At 36.2% G+C, this 22,541-nt stretch overlaps 1 protein-coding gene across 3 annotated transcripts in view; it reads left to right on the top strand.

Annotated features, from left to right (window-relative positions):
• The window catches only part of Jade3 (jade family PHD finger 3), a 151,598-nt gene that overhangs the window by 81,245 nt on the left and 47,812 nt on the right, over positions 1-22,541 (top strand). For all 3 annotated transcript variants that reach the window (XM_010643487.1, XM_010643488.2, XM_010643489.1), the window contains exons 3-4: positions 1,613-1,669; positions 2,429-2,508. In XM_010643487.1, the coding sequence (XP_010641789.1) occupies positions 1,624-1,669; positions 2,429-2,508 (126 nt within the window). In that variant the 5' untranslated portion in view covers positions 1,613-1,623. The remainder of the gene's footprint in view (positions 1-1,612; positions 1,670-2,428; positions 2,509-22,541) is intronic.

Raw genomic sequence — 22,541 nt, forward strand, 5'->3', positions numbered from 1 at the left:
AAAAAAAAAAAAAAACCAAAACAAAATAATAGGATCTGGGTAGAATAAAGGAGCCCCTGCCTCACAGCCACACTCACGTGAAATTTAGCCTTAGCAGCAGCTAGCTAAGAACAGAATGAGGGCCAGGAATTTAGCTCAGTGGCACTGTGCCTGCCTTACAAGCACAAGGTCCTGAGTTCGATCCTCGGTAACCCCCCAAAAAAAATTCAGAGCAGAATGAGAAATTCTGATGTCTTGCTCCTCCCAGAAAGGTTTCCAGCTGAGAGCTGAGGGAAAAATGAGCCCTGTGTTTTTGGCTGCACTGATCTGGAATGAGTTCTATACTGGGAGAGATGAAAGGAATGGGTCTAGGTCCAAATTCCACAGATTATTTTACTTACTGAGTTTGACTAGATTTTCTTGAATAAAGCTTTGTTTGCTGTGTGACCTTAGGACCATTTTCAGAGACTTTAAATGGTTGATTTTTGTTGTTTTAATTGGAATAACTTTCACCAGTTTCACTGGAATGTGGGTTCACAGAGCTCCTCATACAGTCATGCTAGAAATAGAACTCTATAAACCTTTTAACATACAGTGTTGTTGCTCTTACTTATAATTGTTTAGAGTGGTCATCTACTTGGATTTCTACTTCAGTATATTGTGAGTGGTTTGAAGTCAGTATCCCTAACCTTTATTTCTTGTAGAACCAAGATAGCCCTTAAGAGCATTTTGTATGTTGTGCCCTTTAAAGAAATGTTAGTCACTGACTATGTTACTATCTTTTCTAGTTTGTATTTTCAGAACTTTATTTGTGTTGAAGTGTTCGTGTATTCTTTTTTTTTTATTCTCTAGTGCTGGTTTTTTTCAAGAAGGATGATGATGCTTTTTTAATTTGCTGTTGACCATAGTCAGAAAAAGACACTTGGGCCATGAGAAATTTTAGTCCAAACCATTCATTCTTCACAATATCGGAACTTTCTATACCATTCCTTGCAGTGTATATTTAATTGTAATTCTAGATTAGGCTCCTTATTTGGGAGATGGGAACAGGGAGAGAAGGAAAAGGATGGAGAGAGGGCAGGCAGAAAAGTAATGTGGTCATGCTTTTAAAGGTAAGATGTGCCTAACTTATTCTTTCTTCAGCCAATCATGTTCATGCTTTGACTGTAGCTTCACAACTACTTTTTCCATTCCTGTTCTTCCCTTCTTCCCTCTGGCCAGAAATAACCCTCACTGGCCCACCACCAGTGTACAGTGGACACATCTGAGGCTCTGGCCAGCATTTTACTACTCATTCTCTGTGGCTTGGGCTTTCTCAAAGCTAATATGTGGCCTTTCCCACTCTTTCACACACTGTGTATTGGAAGGTATGGTTGTAATATTCTTTTCTCATTACTCTAGGTGAGTGGTGCTGAACCTATGGCATGTTTGGTGCAGCCAGCTGTTCGTTATCATTGAAAGCTCTAAAAAGTTTGCCATCACTGCTCTAGGTCATTTGAGAATATTCTTGACAGAAATCACTCACTTTGTGTGATTTGCCTGCTGCTGCTTCTGGTATCTGTGAGACAGTGTTGACTGCTCTCTCAGATGAGTATGCATTGCCTGTTTCATTCAGTGTTGTTCTCTTTCTCAGGATGCTCCAGGATGAAACGCCATAGGCCTCTCAGCAGCACTGACAGTTCAGACGAGTGTGAGTAGAACCAGCTGGAAGCTGGTAACTTCTGTGTCTATGCCCCTTTGAAGATTTCTTCTTTAGCTTGATGATAAGCTATTTCATGCTTCCTTCAATGGTTAAAAAATAATGTTTCTTGGAAAGAAAGCTCAGGGTCCACTTTTCTTACTCAAATTCCATTATAGGTAAATTAGGTAGAGATACTAGTTTTGTGTGCTGTTTCTCTTTTCATTTACCTAAAATACAAAAGCCAAATCTAGTAATATTTTAACAGAACTTCTCTAGAAAGAAATAAAAGTACTAGAGCATAAATTGTAGGTCCTGATTCTAATTATAGGTAAGGTACTAAATATTTGACTGTAGGTCAGTCATCATTTGGAAGAGGCTTTAATAATGGCTTCTGGGGAAGTGCTAAAGGATATACATAGTCTTGCTGCACGTGTTTAGTTTTTCCAGTTGTTTTTGCAGATACTTTTCCTCCAGGTGGAACATAAATTGTGTTATTCCAAATATTATGAGGTGGGATTACACCAAATCAAATCTTCCCAGCCTTGGTGCTGTTCAAGTTTGTACTCTAGGAGGTCATTTATAAATGTTGTTCAATTCTATTGTAAAGCTGTCTTGGATACAATTTAACTATTTTCTTCAGTAATATGAGATCTTTGTGGTCTTCTTCATCATATCTTTCATAATTCTCTTGGATGGCATTTCATTTAACGGCATTTAGTTATATTAGTGGGTAATATATCTCAGTATTTTTCTAATTATCTTTTGCAGGTCCTTCCACTTCCTTTACTTCTGGCCCAATGTATAGGAGCAAGTCAAAAATTCCAAAAGAACACAAGAAACCTGATGAGGTGAGATCAGATACTCGATTTTTAGACATAAAAAAACAACCAGATAGCTGCCTCCTCCGTACATACCTACAGTATCCAGAATCTGAACATGTGCAAAGTATAAGTCAGTGGATAGGCTTGTTTTCTGATGAATTTGTTTGTTTTCCAGGAAAGATTCCATTTCTTTTCCCCTTTAAGAAAACAGTAATCTTTATACTAATTTCATTTTGGTGATAAATGCCTAGCCTCAGAATATTCTTCCCCTAGCCAGGGAGTCAAAGAGAGCCAAACTTTATGGGAAATAATATAGCAAGGGATAGGTTAGGAGTTTGTGGATGGAGAAGGGAAGAACTAGGTTAGCAAATTGGGCTGTAGGCTTTATGATGGGTCCTCACAGCCTTTGGAGCACTCCTGGGTCACTTGTTGTGAGTCTGGTCATTTTCTGCTCCAAGGCACTGAAGTGCCGGGCTGTCACTTGGACTTGGTAATGGTTTAATAGATCCTACCAACTTTCCTATGTGACAATTAAATGATGAAAACTGACCCTGTTTATCTTCATTTATACTACAAACAGTCTTCCTTAGCTGTAAAAGAAAAGAAAATGTATTAGTTATCTGTTGCTATATTACAAATGATGACAAAATTTGTGGCTTAAAGCAGCATACTTTCTTAGTTTCTGTGGATCAGGAGTCTGAGAGTTTGACTAGATTCTGTGTTCAGGGTCTTACAAGGCTGCAACCATTTTGCTGACTGGTATGTATTCTTATCTGGTGACTCAGCTTGTTGAAAGAATTCATCTCCTTGTAACTGAAGGACTCTGGTCCTTGTTATCTGCTGGCCTTTTTTGTGCTCCCAGTACTGGGAATCAAACCTAGGGCCTCACAGGTTCTAGGCAAGGGCTCTACATACCCAGACTTCCTGCTGGACAGAGAACCACTCGGTTCCTAAAGGCTGCATGTGCTTCCTTGCACACAGCCAGAAGTTCATAGAACTTCCCAGAACAGGATACCTGACTTTTTCAGAGCCAGCAAGGAGAAAGTCTTCCACTCCAGTCAACTAAGATAGAGTCTTATATAATTGTGGAAGTGACAATTCTGTCCATTTGCCATATTCTCTTGCTTAGAAATAAGTCACAGTTTCCCCTCAGAGATTGCTTTTTATTGTCTTATTTTGCAAAGATCTTTCTAGGCACAGTAGATTAGCAGAGTTTATAATTTTCTGTGTTTATAAGTATGTGTTTGTATACTTACATATGTCTGTGTCATACAGAAAAAAACTTAGGAAATAAAATGCACATAAACAGGAGTGGAAGAAATTCCCTATCTATCCAGAGGAGGGTTTGACTACAAAATGGTGAGAAAGAAACCTTGATATGTTTCCCTGTAGGAGAACAGATGGTACTACAACATAAAATGACTCAGGGACTTTTGGATCCTGACATATTATTGCCTCCAAATTTTTAGGAATAAAAAATATTTGTTGCAAGGGATAGGGGAACCTAGGTTTCTATAAACAGTTTTTTTCATTCACATTTAACATCCTGTAATAAAAGAACTTTGTTATATTTATAAGATAAAACTACCCTTAGTATTAGAAGAATTTGATTTTACATTTTACTTTGTTGGCTTATTTCATCACTCTGAAATAATGTGTTATCCATATAACATGAACGTTATCAAATTTACTTGTATCTACCATTTATTGAAGTTTTTATGTACCAAGAGCTTTACATTAGATAACCTAATTGTTTCCCAAACTTCATCAATTATCAGACTCTCCTTGGATGCCTGTTAAAAATCCTAGAGCCAGGGGTTTAGCTCAGTGGTTCCGCCGCCTGCCTCACAAGCGCAAGGTCCCGAGTTCTACCCTGGTACCAAAAAAAAAAAAAAAATCCTACACACAAGGCCTGGGATTTAGCTCAGTGGTGCCACTGCCTGCCTCACAAGCACAAGGTCCTGAGTTCAATCCCCAGTACCAAAAAAAAAGTTTTACCATACACAGAAGAATTAGTGAATAAATTTGTTGTTTTAAAAAAATCCTATATTCATTTCAGACCAATACTGCTCTGTGGCACTAGTTAATTACTATTTCCAAAGAAGGTGCCTGAGTTCTTGTTTTAAAAATGGCTCTAGTGATTTTTAAGATAGGGGACATTGGGGAGATTATATACTCTTGTTTCATTCCCTCAACATCACTATAAAGTAGGAACTGTCCTTTTTTGTACATGATGAATCTGAGGCCCAGACAGGTTACTTGTCCAGAGTCATACAAATACGAACAGAAATGAAATTGAAGTTTTGTGTTTTTTTTGTTTTTTGTTTTTTTGTTTTTTGATACAGGGTCTCACTATGTAGTTGAGACTGACCTGGAACTCACTTTGTAGCCCAGGCTGGTCTCGAACTCACAGTGATCCTCCTGCCTCAGCCCCCGAGTGCTGGGATTACAGGCGTGCGCCACCATGCCCAGCGAAATTCAAGTTTTGATTCACCCTGAATCCTATTCTTTTGACGAGTACACATTGGGTATACTATGCAGGATACCATAATTGTTAAACATTTGTTGAAACTTTTCCAGTTAAGAAATATGGGGTGGCACCAGTGTTTTCTCATGAGTAGTTATAATCAAAGCTTCTATAATGAGGGTGGAGCAAAACTCCAGAATAGAGAGAACAAATACCTAGAATTGAGCAAGGCCTGGAAACCTAGGCAGAACATATAAGGAACCTTTGGTTGAAGAAGAAAAGTAGAAGTTAATGGAAATTGGCATAAGTGAGAAGCACACACTGCTTATAGGTAAGACTGAGGCCAGACGAAATTAGGTGGAGCCATTATGAATTCTTTTTTCCTATTTGGATCTTGAAACTGAAACAAAAGTAGTACCTTTTGCTACTTTTTTTCAGAGTCTTACTTCTTGTCAGTTTTTGGTTCTCCAGCAGAGCTAAAATGAGATTAGACTTCATTTATTTTATCTCATACCCTTAGCGTTAGATTAAGTCTTCAAGAGTCACCTTAGTCTAGTCTTCTAACTACAATTCATATAAGCTCTGATATAAGAAAACAGATCCCGTTTTAAAAAGTAATTCTAGATATTTGTTTAACCAAACATAGTAAGCTATCAGTCATTTTTAATGTCATTTTCCATTTTTTTTTCAGGAAAATTGAGAATTACTTATGTTGTTTTACTCAGTATTTCTTAAAACCATTGTTTTATCATCTAAAACACTAGTGATCACTTAGATTTAGCATTATTGTTTTTCTGATAAACTTCTATTTGGGAATAATTTTAAGTTCACAGAAGTTGCAGCGATAGAAATGAGAGTTCCTGTTTGTCCCACATTCAAATTCCTTTTCCTTCAGTATTAACATCTTGTATTACTAAGGTACCTGTGTCAAAACTTAAGGCCCAGTGCCCAGGGTTTAGCTCAGTGGTTCTGCCACCTGCTTTGCGAGTGCAAGGTTCTGAGTTTGATCCCCGGTACCAAAAAAAACAAAACAAAACAAAAACAACTTAAAGCCCAGTATTGGTATAGTAACTGAACTCCATGTATTACTGGGATTTTGTCCGTTTTTTTTTTTTTATTAATATCTCCTTTCTGTTCCCGAATGCAATCCAGAGTATCACATTACGTTGAGTTATCATGTCTCCCCAGTCTCCTCTAGTCTGTGGCACTTCCTCAGTTTTCCATTTTTTTATATTGCCTTGACGGTCTTGAAGAGTATTTTTGAGTATCCTGTATAGTTTTCCTCAGTCTAGTTTTGCCTGATGTTTATTTTATATTAGACTGTAATTAAGGTTTTAGAAATACACAGAAATGAAGTAACCTCATCACATAAAAGGCTTAGCATTTGGTTAAGATAATATTTGAGTTTTATCTTTTGTAAAGTTACTGTTTTTCTCTTTCCTGATTCTGTCCTTTGGAAGCAAGTTACTAAGTCTGCCCTAAAATCCAGGGATGTCTGGCCAGGATTAAGCTTCACTTCCTGAAAGGAAGAGTTAGTTAATACATGTTATCTGATGATACTCTATAAAGAATACTTGTCTTCTCCCTGGTTTTAAATTATTTACATATTTATATCACTATGAGCTTACATATATATAATTTATTGCATTACTGGAATTGAGTTATAAATCAGTGAAATCCTCTCAATTCTACCACAGATCTCTAGTTTTTGTTGGTTTGGTTTGCTTTGCTTTGGTTCTGTTCAGTTCAGTTCACTTCATTGACAAGGTCTTGCTTTATAGTCCAGACTGACTGTGAACCCACTATGTAGCCTACACTGGCCTTGAACTCTTGGTTATCCTTCTACCTCAGCCTCCTGGGTGCTGAGAGTATAGGCATGTGCCACCATGCCTAGCTCTTCTCTTCTTTTTTTTTTTTTTTTTTTTTGTACCAGGGATCAAACTCAGGACCTTGCATTTGTGAGGCAGGTGGTGGAACCCCTGAGCTGAATCCCCAGCTCTCTTCTTCTTAATTTGATTTTATAGTGATCATTTTCTAGATTGTTGAGATGAGTGCTAAGATCAATTTGAGATTTTTTTCCCTTTTTTAACATAAGAATTTTAGTGGTATAAATTTCTTTTGAGCTATATCCCATTAATTTTTTTTTCATTTTCATTCAGCTTTTATTAGTTCTTTTCATTAATGTCTCCTTTCTGTTCTCTTGAAACTTCTTTGATCCATGGATTATTTAGAAGTGTGTTGTTTCATTCTCTATTATTTGAAGACTTTGCTTCTTTGTTATAGATTTCTAATTTGAGTTCATTTTTGTCTGAGAAATATGATTTCTTATCATTTATATTTTTTAAGTTTTGATTTATGGCCCAGGATATGGTTTATCTTGGTGAATGTCCCATGGATTCTTGAAAAGACTGTGTATTCTGCTGTTGTTGGGTTTTCTTGGTTTATGATATTCTTTTATATCCTTACCGATTTTCTACCCAGTAGTTTTGTCAATTGTTAACAGAAAGAGCTATAGAAGTCTCCAGTTATATATCACTATGGATTTGTTTAGTTCTTCCCCCAATTCTGTCAGTTTTGCCTTATGTATTTTGAAGCTCTCTTGTTAGGTGCATACAGATTTAAAATTGCCATGTGCTTAGCAAATTGACCCTTTTATAATATAATGTTCTTCTTTGTCTTCGGTAAATTTATTTGCTCCAATGTCTACATAAATTAACATAGTTTCTGAATTTATTTTGATTCATGTTTACATAGTATTTGTCTTCTCTCTTCTCTTCTCGAGACAGGGTCTCACTAAGCAGTTCAGGCTGGCCTTGAACTCACTGTGTAGCCCAGGCTGGCCTCAAACTCAGTTATCCTCCTGCCTCAGCCTCCTGAGTGCTGGGATTACAGGCATGCACCACCACCACCTTTACATACTATATTTTCTCCTTCCTTATTTTGGAATATATATATAAGCACATATGTATATGTATTGTGTGTATGTGTTCGCAAATGCTTCTGTTTGTGAATAATTCAGTTTGTACACAGAAGTGTTCAGCAGAATTTTGCTTTTGTTTGCAAACTCCACATTGGGTGAGGAGCACAACATACTGTAGCCATCTTCCCTGCATGAACACAGACATGGGCATTTTCACCAGAATCATAAAAATTAAGTTCATGAACCAAGTTCATGTATATAAAACTATACTTGAAATGAATTTTTCATAAAGTTGGGTCATAGTCATAATTTTAATTCACTGTTGATCTTTATTCTCTATGTTGAACCAGTTTACATTTAATCTATCTTTTGTATGATTTAGCATAACTGTCATCTTGTTTTCTATTTGTTCCCTCTATTTATTGACCCTCTGTTTTATTTTCTATCTTCCTGTGGGTGAGTTGAACAGTTTTTTGAACTCCATATGATGTATCTATAGTGAGTTTGAGTGTATGTCTTTGTGTGTAATTTTAGTGGTTATTCTTCTTTATTACCTTTTAGATGTATAATTTATCAATCTACTGATCTTTGCATTTTACCACTTGAAGTATGAACAGTTTATCACCATTTAAGTCTCTTTTTCTATCCCTCCCATATCTTTATACTATAATTGTCTTAAGTATTTTCTTGACATATATCAAGAACCATATCACACAATGTAATATTTTTCAACCATAAAACTTCAAAAAACTCAGAATAGTCTACCCAAATTTAATTATTTCTTTATTGCTGATTTTTAGTTTTCCTTTTTATTCAGTACCTTTCTGTTTGAAGGAACTACTTTGGCCATTTTTTAGGCTAGGTCTGTAGGAGCCAGCCTATGAGTTTATCCCAAGGGAGCGAATGAGGAGTAAAGGCAAAAGACACAAAGATAATTTGAAACAGGCGGACCAGGGGGCATTGCTTTTAGCAGACAGTGCTCCAAACTGATAGTGCTCCTCACTTTTATTAGATGTGCACAGAGAAACAAACAAGCATGTGATCCAGGGTTCAGGGAAAGTTAATCAGGTTCTCATCATTTGCAGACTTCACTTGTATATGTATATTCTTTAATCAGACTCGATTCTCTCCTTGAAACTGGTTGGCGCCAGCATGCTAACACACAGCCCAAGGCAGCAGGGCAGCTTGCTATCCCCTCTCCCCCTCCACTATGTCCCAAGGATAGTTCAAACCAAATTTTGTTGGTTTTCTTTCATCTGAGAATGTCTTAATTTCACCTTCTTTCCTAAAGGGTATTTTTGCTTCATAAAGAATTTGGATTGACCATGTGTGATGATTTATGCCTGTAATCCCAGCACTCTGGAGGCTGAGGCAAGAGGATTGCAAGTTGGAGGCCAGCCTGGGCTACATAACAAGACTCTTCTCCAAAGGGGAGTTGTGATTTGACATACATTTCTTTCAGCCCTTGAAAAATGTTGGATTGCTTCCTTGTGGAATTTGTGGTTTCTGATGAGAAATCTGTTGTTCAAGATTTTTCTTTGGTTTTTGTTTTCAAAAGTTATATTATGATGTCACTGGGTATGGATTTTTTTGTTTTTGTTTTTTGTTTGTTTGTTTGTTTGTTTTCCTGTGCATGGGATTGACTCAGGGCCTCATGCATACTGGGCAAGTACTCTACCACTGAGCTATAGCCCCACTCCCCTCCGCCTTTTTCAAGGCAAGGTCTTGATGCCAAGTTGCCTAGACCTTAAACTTGTGATCCTCCTGCTTCAGCCTCCCAAGTAGCTAGCATTATAGGTGTGCAACAGTATGCCTCACTGGATTTTTTTATTTTATTGTTTTATCCTGTGTTAAGTTTGGGCAGCCTTTTTTTGTTTTTGTTTTAGGGGGCTGTCCTGAGGATTGAACCCAGGGGCACTTTAGTATTGAGCTACACTCCCAGCCCTTTAAAAATGCTTTTATTTAATTTTATTCATTCATGTGTATCATGCTAGGGATCAAATATATGGACCTTCACACTAAACTATATCCTCAGCCTTTTTTTTAAGAGTCTGTTCACTAAGTCACTACATTGCCCATGCTGGGCTCAAACTTGTAATCAGTCCTCCTACATCAGCCTCTCTCAGTGCTGAGATTGTTAGATGTGCACCTTGGACAGCTTCTTGAGTCTGTACACATATCTTCTGCCAAGTTTGGGGAATTTTTAACTATTATTTCTTCAAATATTTTCCCATCTTATTTCTCCTTCCTTTTGAGACTTAAATTGCATGAATGTTAGATCTTTTATTTTCCCACAGGTCCTTCAGGCACTCTGTTTTATTTCACTTTATATTCTTTTTGTTGATCAGATTATTTCTCTTCCTCACTGGTTCTTTTGTTAATTCCATTCTTTGAGCCTATGCCAAGAGTTTCTTTTAGTTATTGTATAATTCCATTATAAAATTTCCATTTACTTATTCTCTGTATTTTCTCCCATTTCATTGTATGGCTTCAGCAAATATTCTCTCGTTCTTTCCGTCTTTGTCCTTGAGCTTCTTCTTCCTATGGATTAAAGCCTCTTCCCACCACCTTTTTACTTTTAAATTTTACTGATGCAATTTTAAATATAAATAACGATCACATTCATCAAAGGGAGTTTGTATCTGTACATGTTATCTTGATTCCTCTTTTTCTCCCAATCCCCTTCCCTCCCTTCAAACTCCCCTCCCTCCATTTACAAAAGCTTTGTTTCCATTTTCTTCTTTTCTCCATTTTTTCCCTTTTCCCTTCCTTTCCCCCCCTCCCCTTTTCACAATTTCCCTTTCCTTTTGAACAGTTTCTTCCTATTTCATATTATCTGTTATACATTTTGGTCCTCATTTACCCTTTCAATTCCTCTCACTAAAGAGACAATGTGATATTTACACATGTCCAATTTATTTCATTTAAGAGTATAGTTTCAAGTTGCATCCATTTAGCTGTAAATGTCTCAAGTTTGTCTTTCTTTATGGCTGAGTAGTACTCCATTGTATAAAAAACACACTTTTTTTATCCATTCATCAGTTAATGGGCACTTGGGTTGTTTCCAAGATTTGGCTATTACAAATTGTGTTGCTATAAACATGGGGTGTGTGTGTGTGTGTGTGTGTGTGTGTGTGTGTGTGTGTATCATTGTGGTATGATGCTTTTAATTCTTTTGGGAAGATATCAACAGGGGAATAGCTGGATCAGATGGGACCTGTAATCCTAATTGTTTGAGGAATCTTCACACTGATTTCCACAGTGGTTGCACCAGTCTACAATTGCCCCAACAGTGAAGAAGGGTTCCTTTTTTCCCCACAGCCCCCAACATTTGTTGTTGGTTGATTTCTTGATAATAGCCACTCTTCGTGTAGTGAGATGGAATCTCAGCATTGTTTTAGTTTGCATCTGTCTTATGACCAGTGATGATGAGCATTTTTTTTTTGGCTTTTTCTACTTCTTCGTCTGAGAAGTGTATATTCATTCCAGCTGCCCATTTTTGGATTGGGTCTTTAAATTTGGGGGGTCTGATTTTTTCCAATTCTTTGTGTGTTCTCTATATTAGCTTTTTATATGAAGGACTACTGGCTAAAATTTTTTCCCGCTCTGTGGGCTGTCTCTTTACTCTGTTGGTGATTACTTATGCAGTGTAAAAACTTTGTAATAGGATTGAAGAGCCACCAAAAACTTGTAGATTTAATAACCAAATTTTTTAAAAAATCAAATTTAATAGTGTAGCTGCATACAAACTCAGCACTCAAAAATTAATAGCTGGCGGGGTTGTGGGGAGAAAGGAACCCTTCTCCATTGGTGGTGGGAGTGCAGACTGGTGCAACCACTATGGAAATTGATATGGAGATACCTCAAAGAGCTTGGACTGGAGGTTCCATTTGACCCAGCCATCCCTCTGCTGGGTATCTTTCCAAGAGAACTAAAAGAATCATATCACAGAGAAGTATGCGCACCCATGTTTATAGCGGCACAGTTTGTAATAGCTAAATCTTGGAAACAGCCCATTTGCCCATCCGTTGGAAACTGCATAAAGAAGATGTGGTTTTTCTATAAATGGAATATTACTCAGCCATAAAGAAGGAGAAAATAAATTCTTTCATAGGAAAATGGATACATATTGAAGATATACTCCTCAGTGAAATAAATAAGCCACACATGTGTAAATACCGAATAGTTTCCCTGGTGTGAATAATCTGCAATAAAACATAAGATCCTAATTTAGAAATGAGAAGAAAGGAGCTAAAGGTGTAGGGAAGGTGGGATGGGTAGGGGAAGGGCAATAAGGGAAAAGAAAAAATTGTGAGATAATGAAAATAAAGTGTTTGTAGATGGGGAGGGGAGGAGGGGGTAAAGGGAGGGCAGGGGTAAGGGGAAAAAATGAGAATCAAGACTTGTCATGTAGAGGTACAAGATCCCAACAATGAATGTAACTGTACTGTATCCCTAAAATGTACCAATAAATTCAATTAAAGCTGAAAAAAATCAATAGCATTCCTATACACAAAATCACTGAAAAATTAGGGAAACACCTTTCACAGTAGCGCTGAAAAAATTAAAATATGTAGGAGTCAATCCATCAAAGGAAATAAAGGACCTATATGTAGAAAATTACTCTAAAAAAATATATCAGAAGATTGAAACATATCCCCTACTTTTGGGTAGTAAGTGTGAAAATGGCCATTCTCCCAAAATTGTTATACAGATTTAATACGAGCTCAAATTACCATTAGCATACCTCACAGAATAAGAGGAAACATTCCTAAAATTCATTTGAAACCAGCAGAAACCTAGAATACCAAAAACAGTTCTGAGCAACAAAGGCAAGGCAGGGAGCATCACAGTCCCTGACTTGAAATTATACTACAGAGCTACTGTGATTAAATACAGCATGGTACTGGGGGAAAAAAACAGACTTGCGGATCAATGGAACAGACTAGAGGAGACAGAAACAGCACCAGACACACTCAGATACCTTATCTTTGACAAAGGGGCCAAACATGTTCACTGGAGGAAGGATAGCCTCTTTAATTAAGTGGTGCTCTTACCCCTTTTTTACGTACACAAGCTAAGGCTGATTACTTTTCCCTTTCTCCAGCAATAGTGAAATCACACTGTTGCCCTCATTTGATATTCTTTCCCTGCAGACACAGCTTTTTGTTCAGTTGAGGGAGTCAGTGTACTAAGCACTGGGGACCCATGAAGTACCACACAAGTACCTCCAGCCCCCTCCATCTCCCCTGTACGAGCCTGATTGGGTTCCTGGAACAAAAGTATGCAAAAGGGTGGAGTATCCCGTTCTCTTATATGAGAAACCTAGAGTGAAACTAGAGAAAAAAGATAGATAATAGGAAGTAGGGAGATAAATCATTATCAAAAGGGAAAGAGATGAAGGGGGAGAGAAGGAAGGGATAAAGGGATAAAAATAATTGGGATATGTTATGTACGTGGACCAGCTCCACACAAAAAATATAAACATGTACAGCAAACATGTACCAAAAAAAGGGGAATAAGAGATGAGTGGAGGGGGCAGGGAGGAAAGGAAAAGGGGATGAAAAAAGGAATTAAGAGGTGTCATTACATGTACCAACTTCCCACAAGGAATGTAAACATTTTGTACTATACATATGTACTAATAAACTAAAATAATAGAAAAAATAGAAAGTTTTAGGCAAAGTATTCATTGCTAGGTTTTCTCTGCTTACAATGGTTGATCTTTTCAGATACCTTGAAAATCTTTTCTTGCCTTAAGATCATATAATTGCAATTAATGGCCTTTGAATAAAAGTGTAGTGTTCATGATTGCAGTTGTTTTGTACTTTAGTAGTGACACATCAGTTTGTGGTCAGTCATATATAGTTGCAGATTTGGGTGAATATGAATTGACATTGACCAGTCTTTCTGTTCATTGACATGGACCAGCGTTTGCCTTTGTGTCATAGAAGAAATATTTTGGCTTTTCCTCTGAAAAAATGTCACCCAAATGTTCAGATTAGCTGTGATTTAAGAAACTACTTGCTGAGAGATTTTAATGAGAGCAATAAAAACCAGAATTATCCATGAAGGACATTTTGATTTTGTGGTTGTAGTTGGTTAAGTATTGATGTTTTAATTAAATTCATAGTTAGGCCTCCTTTGCTTCTGCAAGCATCTGAGAGGCCAGATGCACACACAGTGTTGGGTTTGGCATAGCTTCTGGACTGTATGTTAGGCCAGAAAATCCTCTCTTTGACCATAAATGAGCAGTTATCTAGTAAATACAAAGCCTTTTTGTTTCATAAACTTTTGGAGAAACTAACAATGCATATAAAATAGGTACACAATTGAGAATTTATAAAACTTCTCAACTTAATTATCTATAAATGTCATTGTCAATAGCCAGATTCCTCATTTATAATTTTTGATTGAGCAACAAATGGCTGTGTTTTATTCTTTTGATGTCTGCACATTTTAATTGAATAGTGAACTCACATCTCTTCTCACTCCATCAATAGTTATTTCGTGGACTGGATAGTAGTCAGCTATATATTTCTGCTTTTAGAAAGAATACTGAGAACACGATAATAAAATAATTACATCTAGTATTTATTTAGCAATTACAATGATCCCAATACCATGCTAAGCCTTTTACATAAGTTCTTCCATTTAATCCTTATAACATCTCATATGAGGTAGATGTAATTATCCCCATTTTGCAGATAACTGAGAATTTAGATAACTTGCTGAAACCTACTAAGTAGACCAATCCACATAGTCTGTCCCAGAACCCATATTAATGTCTTCAAAATTTTTTAACTGTATAAAACATTTGCCTGGTTAAAACTATAAAAAGTTTCAGAAGATCCAGTTTTATCTCTCTTCCTGTTACAGTTTTAATGTATCCCCCAAAGTTCTTGTGTTAGAAACTGAATCCTCAATGCAATAGTATTGGCAAGTGGGGCCTAATAAGAAGTGAGTAGGCCATAAAGGTTCTACCTTTGTAATGGGTTAATGTCATTATCAAAGGAGGATGTTATTGTGAGAGTAGATTTATTATAAAAGCAAGTTCATCCTTTTCTTGTTCTTTTCTTGATCTCACCCTCCTTTCCCGTATTGAATGACACAGCACAAAAGTCCTGATCATCTACCAGCACCATACTTTCGAGCTTTTAGCTTCTAGAATCATGAGCCAAATCAGTCTCTGTTCTTTATATATTACCCAATATGAGATATTCTGTTATATAGCAGCAGAAAAATGGCTGACACTCCCCTCCTTGTTTTCTTCTCCCCTGCCTATTTTTTTAAAGTTTTTTGTTTATCCTTCATAGTCTCTTTATGAAAACATATTTAAAATGTGTGTGTGTGTGTGTGTGTGTATATATATATATATATATGTATATATAAAATTCACATCACTAACCAGACTATCTTGTGCTGTTTTGCTTTTATTCAGTTTAAGAACCTTTAAAAATGCATTTTCTGAGCCAAGATTTAGCTCAGTGGCACTGCATCTGCTTTGCAAGCACAAGGTCCTGAGTTCAATCCCCAGTACCCTCCCCCACAAAAAAATTAATTTTCTTATCAGAACTAGGTTCATGAGACCAGTCTGGTAAATACATTTCATACCACTTTGTAGATATCTGCCTGAGTGCTGAATTTACATTTCCATCCCCTCTTCAACATTTTATATTCTGCGTCATGCTTGAGATGTTTGAGTTATACAGCAAAATAAGGCACACTCACTTTCTGCCTTGAAAAAAAATGCTTTTCTAGAAAACTTGGATGTGATGCTATTGAATCTGGCTAGCTTGTAAAACTGAAATTGGGCTTATGACACGAGTCCCCCCCCCCAAAGGAAGAAGGAAAATTGTAATAGTTATTGGATTTAGCTTTCATTTGCTTTTAAAAAGGATGGTTTTGTTGGTGTTCTGCAGTTTGAGGATTCACAGAGTTCCTATTCCCTGGAGGTTTAGTATTTCTGAAGCCATGGAAAAGAGCCAAATGTTATTGCCTTCTGCTCTTACATTTCTTAGTTTTCAAGTTACTTTTCTGTTTGGCAGGTAAGTGTTTTAGCTTCCTAGGCCTGCTGTAACAAATTACCACAAATCAGATGGCTTAAAATAACAGGAATTTATTCTCTCATAGTTCTGGATACCAGAAGTCCAAAATCAGCCAGTCTATATTCTTTCCAAAGGCTGTGGGGAAGATTCATTCTTTCTTTTTTTTCTTTTTTGAGACGGTTTCACTGTAGCTCAGGCTGGCCTTGGATTCATTATAATAGCTCAGGCTGGTATTCAATTTGCTGTGATTCTACTGCCTCAGCCTCCCAAGTGCTGGAATTACAGATATGCACAATCACATCTGGCTGAGATGCCATTCTTTACCCCTTTCTATTTCAGGTGGCTGTCATCATACATTGATTTGTTGATCAGTGCATCATTCAGTTGCTGCCTTTTCTATCTCAAATCTTTCTCTGCCCTTATTTCATAAGAATACTTATCACTGGATTTAGTCTTCCCAGATTTCTAGAATTATCTCTTCATTTCAAGATTTTTAACTTTATAATATCTGCAAAATATAAACAGCAAAATAAAGAATAGACAATAGGAGGTAGGGAGACCTTTTTCAAATGGAAAGGGTAACAACAGATGGAGCACGGAGAACAGAAGGGTAAGAGGAAAGACTGGTAGTAGAGCTTTTTCAAATGTGAAGGGGGGCCAGGAATTTAGCTCAGCGGTTCGCTGGCCTGCCTTGCAAGTGCAAGGACCCGAGTTCAATCCTGGGTACCCCCCAAAAAATAAATAAAAATTTTAAAAAAATAATGTGAAGGGGATCAAGAGTCGCAGGGAGGGATGGGAGGGAAACAAAGAATTAAGAGGTGTTACCTACATGTACCTATGCCCCACAATAAATGTAATGTTATGTCCTGCAAACATGTACTAATAAAAACTACATAATATAAAATAATATCTGCAAAGACCTTTCTCCAAATAAGTTAACATCTACAGGTTCTGGGAATTAGAATGTGGACATACCCTTTTGGAAGGCCTCCAATCCACTATAACATGTTTTCATGCTACTTAGGAAACTATATAGAGAAGGTTTTCATATGCAGACATGTCAAGTATGAAGATATCGCTTATGCTGTATGGTAGATAATATGACATTATGAAGTGCAGAGCATGATTTTGTTATCAATTGGTTTATTAAAGAGTATCATTTGGAAAATAGATATTACGAGATGTTGACAAACACTTGGTTTTGATAGCCTTTCCAGATCTAAATTGATCTAACACTCTTTTTTGAAGACACTAGTTTAGCACAATTGTAAATTATTATTACTACTTACCACCAGCTAGCTTATTAAAGGCATTGTAGTAATTTATAGAAATGGATTATAATGTTCAGCAAAATGATGGTTAAATGTCTCTTGCTAGTCACTCAAAATACTGAACTCTGTGCAAAACGTGTTAAATGGATATGTCTGTGGTCCTCTCTTACCCACTTATACAAAGCATTATGCAATAAACTACCAGTTTTTGTTTCCTGTAGCTTTCTTCCTGTGCTACATGCAATTAACTTTGTCAGGGGTTCTTAGTAAGAAGGTCATTTTGTTGCCGCAGATATTGGGTGGTGTTTTCCCTTAGAGAACTTTGATAAGGGCCAGGTATTTAACTCAGTGGTGTGGCCACCTGCCTCGCAAACGCAAGGTACCGAGTTCAATCCCCAGTACAAAAAAAAAAAAAAACTTGATGAGCATTAAAGGCTAAAATGCTTACTTCATAGCATCCCTTCCTTTGAATTTCCAGAAGTGTGGATATATTTTCAATCTGCAGTGGTATGATTTTTCACAATAGAGACTAATAAGTGAAGCATAAGTCAGTGTATATATGCTTTCATATGAAGGATAGTTAAATATTAACTGGACCTTTATCTCTGAAATCACTGCTAAATTACCTTAAGAACTCATGGTATTTCTTTCTTCTGTCGCTGAAAAGTTAGTATCACTGAGGCTGCCATAGCTATTTAAGTCATATTTCCAGGCTGGTAAGTACATTTCTGTGCTCTTAAGTTACTCAAGGCCCATTGAACCAGAGGATCACACAAATATGAGTTGTAGCTCTCCCCATTTATCATCATCCTCTACCTCTAACATTTGAACTTTTCACACAGATTGGGCTCCCTGGAAGGGATGAGGTTTAGGATTTCTACTGGAATCCTCTTAGCTGCCACAGTACACTTATCATTCCTATCCACCTCATCCCTAAGGAGTTTCCTGACAATTATAAAAATTCATAAACCATGTAATAAAAGGACATGAGATTAAGGACATTTTTAAGTTCTTAATATAAGGATAACAACTAGAATAAAACTACAGGCCTTACTAAATTAATTTTATATGCATATATATACCACAAAAGAAAGAATGCAATCTGGTAGGAAAAAAGCATAGCAAATATAATACTTGTAATATGACATAAAATACATAATACATATAAAATGCAACAGAGCCGGGTGTGGTGGCGCACGCCTGTAATCCCAGCACTTGGGAGGCTGAGGCAGGAGGATCACTGTGAGTTCAAGACCAGCCTGGGCTACATAGTGAGTTCCAGGTCAGTCTCAACTACATAGTGAGACCCTGTCTCCAAAAAAAAAAAATGCAACAGAATTGAAACCAGACATATGAATCATACCAGTAAATGTGAATAGGCTTGATTAACATCTATTAAAAAGATTTTACTTTGGCTCAAAAAGCAAATTCCTAATATATATTGTATGCAAGACCATGCCTAAGATACCTATTTAGAAAATCTAAAAGAGATAGTCAAAGGTATACTGGGAAAATTGAAACCAACAGCAGGAGTAATCTTTTTTTTTTTTTTTTTTTTTTTTTTTTTTTTTTTTAGATTGAACTCGTCCTTGTGCTTGTGAAGCAGGTGGTAGAATGACTGAGCTAAATACTCAGACCCAGCAGGAGTAATCTTGAGACCAGACAAAGTAGAATTCAAGCCCCCAAAATAAAAAAAAAAAGGAAACAATACTAAAAGCTACAATTCACCGTGAAAATATGCTTGTAAATATTTTTGCACTAAATAACACAGCAGCTATCTTTATAACCAATATCTGTAGGAGATAAAAGGAGGCATAGAAATGTACTAATTGTAGACTTTAAATAGCCCTCAAAGTACCAGACAGGTTAATGAACAAAAAAATGAGAAAATAGAAACTCTAAATATAGAGGCGGGAATTTAGCTCAGTGGTTCCAGCACGTGCCTCGCAAGTGGCAAGGGCCCAAGTTTGATCCCCAGTACCAAAGCAAAACAAAAGCAAACTACATAGTGAGACCCTGTCTCAAAAAAATAAAAAAAGAAACTCTAAACAATATAAACAGGAAGGTAGATGTAATATCAAACTATATACCTTGATATTAGAGGTAATAGACACCTCAAATACCTATGCTACAATAAGATCAAATACTAAGTCATAAAGAAAATAGTAATTTCCATTAAGTAGAAACTTGAAAAAAAATCTGACCATAGTGCAGTAAAATCAGTAATTACTAACAAAAACAAAAGGTCCTTCCATGTGGGACTCTTAAAACCTTCTATTAAGCAACTCTTAGGTGAAAGGGAGAAATCCAAAAATTACAGATTTTTAAAAAGTGATGATAAAAATATATTTCAGACCCCTGCTCCATATTGTAAATTATATGATGAGAAGGAAGCAAACATTGTTCAACCTACGCTTTATAATTTTTGTACAGAGGAATAAAACACTTTAATTCTGAGTATTTATGTTCTAATTATTAAAATATATTAAAGTTCTACTTTTCATTTCTATGTACATTATAGTTAGCAATAGGAGTTTCTCATGTTTTGACAGAATGTTTAAAAGTCACAAAACATCATATTTTTCCATTAATTATCAAGAATGGAGGTTTGGATGCAGCTCAGTGGTAGAGCACGTGTTTTGCATGCACAAGGCCCTAGGGTTCAATCCCTAGGATTCAATCCTTTTCACGGTTTCAGCATTCATTGTCATTTTTATGGTCATATTGCTGCATAAAGTGAGTCTACCTATACTTGCACACCACTGTACAAATAAATTTGAAACCTGGATAAGACACATAACTTTCTGTGGAAACATCTTCTAAATTAACCCACAGCCATAGAGAAAGTTAGTAAGAAACTACCCCACAAAAAAAATAGCAAGTTCAGATGGCTTCAAAGGGATCAGATAGTCCAGTAATTATCAGATTATCCCAGATCCTTGGAAAGGAACAAAAGACCTAATTCCTTTTATGAAGCATGTATAACTCATAAAGATAATACAAAAAAGGGGACAGATCAGTATCACTCATGAATATGATATAAAACACTAAATATTAGAAAAAATAATGCATTACCATAGTAAGAAAATAATGCTCCATGATCAAGCATATTCACCTGAGAAATGCAAGTTTGTTTCTGTATTAGGAAATCAAATATTATACAGTGTATTAATATGTCTAAGGAAAGTTATTTCCATATATACTGAAAAATTCTTTAACAAAATGCAATACCCAGCCATGATAAAAAAATTAAAATAACAATTATAAGATACTCAACATTATAAAATATATATAGCATAGTCCTAAACCTAGTTTCCCCATCAATTTTTCACTAACTTCAGGAAGAAGACAGGCATGCCCATTGTCTCTGTTATTATTCAAAATATTAGTAAAGATATTAGCCAGTACAATAAAAAATAAGAATTAGGGCTGGGGATGTAGCTCAGTGGTAGAGTGCATGTCTAGTGTGTAGCTCAGTGGTAGAGTGCTTGTCAAGCATGTATGAGGCCCTGGTTTCATTTCCTAGTACTAGAAAAGGAAGGATGGAGGAAGGAAAGAAAAGAAAAAACCATTAGAGATATAAAACTACGTAAAGGAGATATAAAGTTCTATTTGCAGATAGGGAAGTATATCTGAAAAACCAGAAAATCAATGATCAAACTAAAACAATAAAATAAGTAGGTAGCAAGATATGAAGTAAAGATACAGAATTAGTAGATTCTATAATCAGTTTGGGACATAAATGTGCCTGGGGCATGTTGTAGTATTAGAAATTAAGCAGTTATTTTTAAAAGGATAAGGATACAGTGGTACTCAGTTCACAAACTTAATTCTTTCCATGATTCTGATTGCAAACTGAATTGGACAAAAATTGAATCAAATTTCACTATAAGGTCAACATTGAACCTAACCTTTGAATTTGATCTGGTTCTTGTCCAGTCTGGTTTGTGACAAGAATCATGGAAATAATTAAGTTCATTAACTGGGGTGCCACTATATGTCAAAACAGCATGGTGCCAATCTGAAAGAGCATTCAATGGCCAAAAGTGGGACAGTTTCGGGCTGAGGATTTAGCTCAGTGGTACCACCGCCTGCCTCACAAGTGGAAGGCTCTGAGTTCGATTCCAGATACCAAAAAAAAAAAAGTTTACGAAAATAATAAAACAGGGCTGGGGATTTAGCTCAGTGGTTCCACTGCCTGCCTCGCAAGCACAAGGACCAGAGTTCGATCCCCAGTACTGAAAAAATAATAATAAAACTGAATTATAATCCAAAGACTAAAGTGGATACCCATGAGTCTATAATGATATAAGTAAATAATTGAATAAACTAATGAGGAAGGGGTGGGTCTTAGAGAGTAATTTCTATTAATATAGAAGACAGGAAAGTAGAAAATTACATTAGGATAGCATAGTTATAAATGTTGTGAGCAAAATATCCATGATTGGACACTAAAATTAGTCTATAACAATCTGAGGAGAAATAGGATGTTTTTGATGGTTTTTTTCCTTTTTATTGAGTTTATTGGTCCAATCTAGGTATACAGTAGTTACATTCATCATTGGGATTCTGTACCTTTACATAATAGGTCTTGATTCTCATTTTTGCACCTTGTCCCTGCCCTCCCTTCACCCCCTCCTCCCCTCCCCATTTACAAACACTTTATTTCCATTTTTTCAGTTTCTCATATTTTTTTCCTCTCCCTTATTACCTTTCCCCCACCCTTCCCACTTGCACTACACCTTTAGCCCTTTACTTCCTATTTCACATTATTAATTATCTCGTTAGGATCCTGTGTACTATTATAGTTTTTCACACCAAGAAACTATTCGGTATTTCAGTTAAAGAAATCTCTGTATGTACATTAAAAATAGGGAATCCTAAAATAAAACTGAAAAGGAAAGTAAAAGAGAAAAGGCAATGATATAACATTAAAATAATCCTTAATTCTGGAGATGAAAATGGTCCCTGAACATATTTAAATTGCTTCTTGCTCTTATAGTCTTATCTTATTCTTTTTTCCATTATTTAGAGAATATTAGTTTCTGTAATCAACTCCACATGAAAAGTTTTAATTGAAAAGAACAAAGAAAGAAGAGAAAGCGTAGAACAGATAGGGTCAACAAAAAACAAATAACAGGATGTTAGAATTAAGCATAAAATATCATGATAAGCTACCTGTAGACAGACTATATATTTTGGATTTGGTAAAAATAAAAGTGTGCATTAAATTTATGACTCATACTTTATTTTCCCCCATTAAATTTATTGCTACATTTAAAGCAAACAATACAGTTACATTTATCATTGGGATCTTGTACCTTTGCATGATATGTCTTGGTTGTCATTTTTTT

Source organism: Fukomys damarensis, unplaced genomic scaffold (genome assembly GCF_012274545.1).
Source record: "Fukomys damarensis isolate Sample0158 unplaced genomic scaffold, DMR_v1.0_HiC HiC_scaffold_39, whole genome shotgun sequence".
NCBI lineage: Eukaryota > Metazoa > Chordata > Mammalia > Rodentia > Bathyergidae > Fukomys > Fukomys damarensis.